This window comes from Fukomys damarensis, unplaced genomic scaffold, assembly GCF_012274545.1.
Source record: "Fukomys damarensis isolate Sample0158 unplaced genomic scaffold, DMR_v1.0_HiC HiC_scaffold_2, whole genome shotgun sequence".
NCBI classification, from domain to species: Eukaryota; Metazoa; Chordata; class Mammalia; order Rodentia; family Bathyergidae; genus Fukomys; species Fukomys damarensis.
In genome coordinates, this window is record NW_022900914.1 from 25,836,132 (window position 1) to 25,843,061 (window position 6,930).

A 6,930-nucleotide genomic window follows, 5' to 3' on the forward strand; every position below is an offset into this window, starting at 1 on the left:
TTTTTTTTTTTTTTTTTTTCCCCTACCCAGAACATCACAGTCACTCTGGACCTCCTGGGGCTAGTTCCTATACAGTGGACCTCAAGTTATGACTGGCCTGAGATAACGAACAACTTGGGCTGTAACTGGAATTTTAGTTTTAACTTGCAAAGCCTTGAGTTATGACCCAAATGCCAGCCACTTGTTCTTCCAGATGGCCTCAGATACAAATTTAACCTTTAAAGAGTTCTGGAAGGAACATTACAGCATCCTTTCCTATGTAGGGTTGAGAAATCCTGGGCCAAAGTCTCTCTAGGGACACTGAGATCTGGCTGTATACAGGAGAGAAACTGTTGAGGCCGTGTAAAGGAGCCTGAGCCTTCAGTTGACCAACTTGAGTTACAGCCAACCTTTCGAACAAATTGAGTAAGTCAAGGGTCCACTGCACAGAGTACTTTTCTGCTAGTGAAACAGCAAGTTAAATGCTTTGTGCCTATTGATTCACAAGACTAAAAAATGGGAGGGGGCTTACGTACTCTGTTGTTATAGGAAAGTCATTAAATGTTCTGAATTTTATAAATCTTAAAAAAAGATTATTTAGCAGTTAACATATTAATCAGCTAGGTTTGGTTTTTCTTTAAAATTTGGAGTGCCAGAAAAGGGTAAGGAAGAACTACAAAGGATAACTTGTACAGGAGTAGCCACGGTTAGAAATTTAGTTCCAGAATCTATTTTGTGAACAGAGGAGTGGGAAAGACCTACCGCATCTAGTGAGTACAGCATGGACCCCCATCAGCCACCAGCACTCCCTTAGCCTCAGCCTCCTGCTGAGGCCCTTTTTCCCCAACACAGAGGGCTCACTTCTAGAACCCAGAATTCAGGGGCCCAGCTGCAGCCTCCTGTCCTAGCACTGAGCAGGCCACATTCCCAGGTGGACAAGGCCATCAGCCAGCCCAGAACCCAAAACCGGTCCAAGAAGGGGAGGATTAAGACCCAGCCTTACCTCGAGCTGGGCTGACAAAGTGGGTCCACAGGCTCTAGAGTCCCCTAGGATATGACCTACCCAGTGGTCAGCCCCTTGCCCACCTCTGCAGACAGACAGCTCCAGCCCCAGCAGACATCTCACCTCTCAAACACCTAGGAAACGGAAGGGAAGGGAAGGTGCGGTCTGGCCATAGACAGCCACCTGCTGTGCCTGGAGACCCCACCTAGGCTAGACTCCCACAGGGTCAGGGTTCTTCTCAGCCAAGGCCTCTTTGAGAGCCTGTGGCCTCAGGGGGAGCGGGCCTGGAGGGGAAGTAGAACAGCCTGAGACCTGGGAGCGACCCTGCCCAGGAGTGGAATGTGGCGGGTGGGACTGGAGGAGGATACACCTAGGGGACCAGAGATGCAGAGATGCCTTCCTGTGGCCTCCTCAGGGTGTGGTCCTGCTCTAGAGCAGGCTCCTTCCCTATCGGGGCTCCAGGGACCTGAAGGCTCCAGAAGCCTCTAGCTGATTCCCAGCTTCGCAGCTGGAAAGGCTGCTACAGAATCCCAGGAATGTGCCTTGAGCTCAGAAACAAAATTCCCAAAATAACTTCTATAAATACTTGAGGAGGGATGGGAGGAGAACTTGGCCTGGCCACAGCTGACCTGGCCAGGGCAGGCTCCCTCCAGAAGACAAAAGAGGCACACCCCCTCCCAGGACTTCCTGCTGTCTCTGCTCTCTGGGGGACATCATCAGGCACTCAGTGAGGAAGGATAAGTTCAGTGGCAACTCTGGAAAAGGACAGCAAAACCATTTTTCCCCTTCCTCCCCATCTCAGGATGTCACCCCACAGGGAACCTGGCTCCTGACAGGGAAGTCCCCGTCAGCATCTCCATACAGTCCGGAAGATTAGATCCCAGACTGCACTCACTGGTGGTCCTAAGAGGCCAGGCTTGCTTAGCAACATGGGGCAGCATCCTTGGCCAGCAGTCCAGGTCAGGAAGCAACATAAGCACCTCTAGTGTCCCCAGCTCTGCATCCGGGACCCTCCCATCTGGGCCTTGCTGAGCTGCCCCTGTGAAGAAAAGAAAACCAGGCAGGAGACATAGGCTGTGTCCCTCCACCCTGAGGAAGGGCAGAACAGGATGGTATACAAGAAGCCCCATGGTAACCAAGCACAACCTCAAGGGGGTTTATGGGCCAGGACCACTGTCCTCAGAGTTTCTAGGGAAGGCACCTTGCAGGTGATGTGTGAGAGCCAGGTCGGAGAGAAGAAGAGGGTGGTGGTAGGGATTTCTGGGGTCTTCTTTGACAGCTGTGCCCCTCCCCAAGATGAGCCAGGTATTCCTTGGAGGTGCCATGGCCACTTGCCATAAATTCTAACCCCTGGGGCTCCAAAGCCAAGAGTCTCAGTTGGCCTGGTCTCCTCACTCAGCAGATGAGGGACGGGAAGTTTCAGCAATGACATGTAGATGGAACCGTGTACCCACCATCTCCCAAGAGACCTGTTCTTGGTGGGCAGGGTACCAGGCAGGAGTGGCGGCGTTGCTGCAGCACTGGGCTGGGGGCAGAGCAGGTGAGGCCTCACATTTTTCTGGGACTGGGTCCTGCCCAGTTGTCAGGCAGCAAACAGTTCTGAGTTGCTACAAACACAAACTCGGACAGTGTTGGGGGCAGATGGCAGCGGATCCTGTTACAAGCCCTGGGCCTCTGGGCCCCAGCCTGACCCCAGCCTGGCCGGTGTCTTCTTTCAGGCGCCCAGGTCATCGACCCAGGGTGCAGCCTACAGTCCCCCTCCCCCAGAGCTGTGTCCTCCCCAGCCTTAGAGAAATCAGCCGTGCCGCTCCCTCCTCTGCACATAATGGAGATGTTGCCATTTGCCATGTTCCCACTGTGTGCCACGGTTGCAGAATCCTCGCCGCAGCCCTGCAAGCCCAGGCAGTTCCATCCCCTGGGTGTAGAAAAGGAAACCTCAGTAGAAAGGATGGCCACTTGCTGTGGTCTCAGTTCTTGTCAGTGAGAGGTGGGTTCCAACCCTCCCAGACCTGTGGCTGCTGGGCCCTGGCTTTCAGCTTTGCCCAGGCCCACGGAGCCTACTCCAGCATGTACGTGCACACACGTGGGTACAGCCCCGCAAGCCCTGCTAAGAGCAAGGCTTTTCCAACTCCTGGTCTCAGCGGCAGTGTCCTTTATTCCAATCTCACATGGAAGGAAGCTCGGTAAAGAGTACTTGAAGGGCAGAAGCCACTCTCCCCTCTGTGGCTCACTTAGGCGGACTCACAGGCAGACTCACAGGCATCCAGCCTTCCATTTTTGGTGCTTAATTTGGGTGTCTGGTGGCTGTCGACTCACTCCCCTTCCCTCCTCCTTGTGAGTCCTGTTCCACTGTGAGCTTCTCGGGATCTGGCACTCATGCCATGTGGGCAGAGCAGCCTGGCCTGGGGCCCTGCTGGCCAGACCGACACTGCCCCTGCCCCAGGCAGCCCTGAGTCAGCACCGTGCGCCTCTGGCCAGAGCTAGGGATGCACCCTGCCTAACCCCGCCTGGCAGCTTCAGCCACTTGGTCCCCATTGTGAGGGTTGAAGGAGGGCTCCATGAGTACCTTTCCTCTTCCCACCCCTACCGTGGGGCTTGGAGCCAGCCTCTGTGGAGAAGGGCGGCTTTTCCTAGGCTTCCTGAACACCATCTTTCTCTCTTGCCTAATTGGTTGCATTCCAAGCTCTCCGAGGACTTTGTGAAATCAGGCATGTGCATTTTTCCCAGTATGTCTCCATAGCAACGCAAGGCCTCACTCTGGGGAGCTCAAGGAGGAGGAAAATGAGCCAGCTAAAAATGTACACGGCCATCAGTGGGCGGACACTGGAGAGGAAGCTCCAGGCATGGAGAAGGACACTCCCCAGCCTCCCCACTGCCCCCAAAAGTTGGTGGTGGGGCTTCACATTTGATCTTGAAGCAAGATAAAGCAAAGCCACCCCCCCCATCAAGCAGTGGAACACAGATTGGTGGGATGTTGTGAAGCAGCCTTTCCAGGACGCTCCTTCTGCTCCCCACCCTGTGTCTCTGCTCCCTTCCTGGTGTGGGTGGAAGAGGATTTACAGAGGACAGAGTGCCAGTTTCACATCCCAGCCCCTTTTTGTGACAGTTCCTGTCACTTCCTCTAGCTCTGTGACAACAGTTGGTTGAACCAAACTGCAGGGCCACACCTCTTGCCTGTTCCCAGCCCAGACCCCAGGGCCTGAACCCACACAGCCTTCACACCTAGGACCACCCTGTGAACCTCACCTGCCAGACAGAGCTCGACTGGGCATTGGCTCCCAGGACCCAGTGTTCCTGGAAAGACCGACTGCTTGATGTAGGTGAAGGACCTCCCCTGGCTTTTCATGGGCATGGGTCTCTGCCCTCCAGATGCAGGGTCACAGCCCTGAAATGGACACCTGGGATGAAGGTACCTATGTGCTCCAGGCAGCAAGGACTAGTGCCACTTCCTCGTCAAGTGCTGTACATTCACTGACTCATTTCAACTTCACATCAGCCTCAGAGAAGGATGCTGCCGTTTTACCATTTGCAGATGAGGAAACTAAGAGCCAGATGGTTGTGACTTTCCCAGAGTACCCCAGATGAATCAACTGAAAGGCAGGTCTGGACTTGCAAGCCATGTCCCTCGAGCTAGGAGGAGCAGAGTTCCTATTGGCGGTACTCTGGGAAGGCTTAGGAGAGGACAGATAGATTTTGTGTAAAAGGCACAGTCACTTGACAGTGTCCAAGCAAGACACAGATGGGGGCCTCTCTGACTGGTGGCTGGGAGGTGAGCTGCTCTTGTTCTTGGCCCTGATTGCTGGATGCCCCTGCCCCAGAGTGCCCATATTAACCCCACCCTGTCCTTTGTCCTCAGGGTCTGATGCTGAGTCAGCTGGGCCACAAGAGCCTGGCTCAGAAGGTGCTGCGGGATGCCGTGGAGAGGCAGAGCACATGCCACGAGGCCTGGCAGGGTCTTGGCCAGGTCCTGCAGGCCCAGGGACAGACTGAGGCTGCCGTCGACTGCTACCTCACCGCCCTGGAGCTGGAGGCCAGCAGTCCCGTGCTGCCCTTCTCCATCATCCCCAGAGAGCTCTGAGCCCACTGCAGCAGCAGCGGGGGCCAGACAGTGACATGCAGATGTGGGCCTCAGGGAATACAGCAGTAGTAAACACTCTGCAAGCTGTAGCCCCCGTTCTCCCCTCTCCCTCCAGGGTCACCAGTCTGAGCTTGCGCCTGCTCCTCTCAAGCTGGGTGGACAAGATTTGCATCCAAAGCAAATCCCTTGCTCCCTGGGATTTAGACATGTGGTGTTTGTGGGTAGGGGTGTTGGGAAGCCACATCATCTAAAGGTGCACTGAGGGTCTGTGTGTCTTGGGTACCTGGCCCCAAGCCCTGCCCTCAACATCCCTGACACCTGGATTTTCCCGGCTTTGGACAGGTTCCAGTCCAGAGCCTCTGCCCCACAAGAGATACACCCCACACGCTTTCTCTGGTCCAGTCAGTCTTTTCCCTCATTCCTTCCCAGGGCCTTGGGGGACAGATTAGCATGGACCCTCAGTGACCTTGCACTTGTGACTGGGTGTATGCTTCAGAGCTGGGCTCCCCTTCCCCCTGCACCCTGCCTTGGGCACTAGGGACCCCATTCCCAAGTCTTGCTTCCCATATCACCCCTGGGTCTTTCCCAGGGGCCTCACAGCCTGATTGCTGGCTCACTGAAGACAGTGAGGTCCCCGGGTTCCTCCCGATTCCCATGATGCTCTGCATTGCCCCTTTGTCTGGAGGCCAGTGAGCAGCACAAGGATGCTCAGTCCTGTGCTCTTCCAGTCTGCCACCAAGTGCCTTTGGGCATCTGGTGTCTAGCTAGGGGCTCTGAACACTGGCCTTAACACTCTTCCATTTCCACCTACCTGATCTACCCACAAAGGACCCCAGCACCACTGGTCTTCATAGGCCCTAGTGTGGTGGTCCCTATCAGGCCTCAGGAAACATGCCAGAGTTTCTAATGCCAGAGTCGTTCCATTCAAGTCTTTTCCTAAAGGCAGGAGCTAATAACATGGAGGAAGCAGTCCCTGGGACTACCCCAAAGCATCACCCACACCCAAAACCTTGGGATTTTGGGATGACCTATGCCCAGTGCTGGCCATCTGGGGCCCCCAGGAGCTGTGACTGAAAACCACCAGTCCAGCTCACTCTCCATGCTTGAGCAAGCCTTGGGATCCTCCACATGCCACACTTAAAACTCTGCCCCAGGAAGTCAGTCCCTAGGGCCTGGCAGGAAGTTCCCCTCTGTCCTGTGCTTTGTCCAGGGGTCCAGATCTCACTTTACAGTGTGGGAGAAGGCCAGAGAGCCACTTGGTTTAATCACAACTTTCTCAGAGGGAGAGGGCCATGGGAGGCCCGCCTCAGGCTGCACTGGCCCTACAGGTCACAAGGTTTCTTCGCAGAGAGCTGGCCAATGAGCAGCACAAGGATACTTGGTCCTTTGCTCTTGGGTGAAGGATCTCTTGTCTGTGTATGTGGATATATAAATACAGATATATAGATATATATATATAGATAGATATATATATATTTGATAGAGATCTATTTTTTTCTGAAATTCTCTTAGGAAAAAAAGAATATGCAAGTGCTATTGATATACCATGGGTTCCCAGAGCTGTTGGGAGTCAGTTCTTGGTAGTAGAAAGACACCAAATGTGTTCCAGCTTTTCCTGTTCCCTCTTTGGAGCCACAGAGGGCTGTGCCAGTTGCTGACCATGATCTTCAGACTGAATAAAGAGACCCTGGAAGAGGAAACAGGACTCTGAGGCAATCTTGTCTGTATGTGGATATATAAATACAGATATATAGATATATATATATAGATAGATATATATATATTTGATAGAGATCTATTTTTTTCTGAAATTCTCTTAGGAAAAAAAGAATATGCAAGTGCTATTGATATACCATGGGTTCCCAGAGCT

General features: G+C 53.7%; 1 protein-coding gene across 1 annotated transcript in view; it reads left to right on the forward strand.

The window, feature by feature from the left end:
- Ttc7a (tetratricopeptide repeat domain 7A) overlaps positions 1-5,762 on the forward strand; it is a 104,358-nt gene extending 98,596 nt beyond the window's left edge. The window contains exon 19 of the mRNA XM_010615787.3: positions 4,839-5,762. Coding sequence (XP_010614089.1) covers positions 4,839-5,060 — 222 coding nt within the window. The 3' untranslated portion in view covers positions 5,061-5,762. The remainder of the gene's footprint in view (positions 1-4,838) is intronic.
- Positions 5,763-6,930: the final 1,168 nt, after the last annotated feature.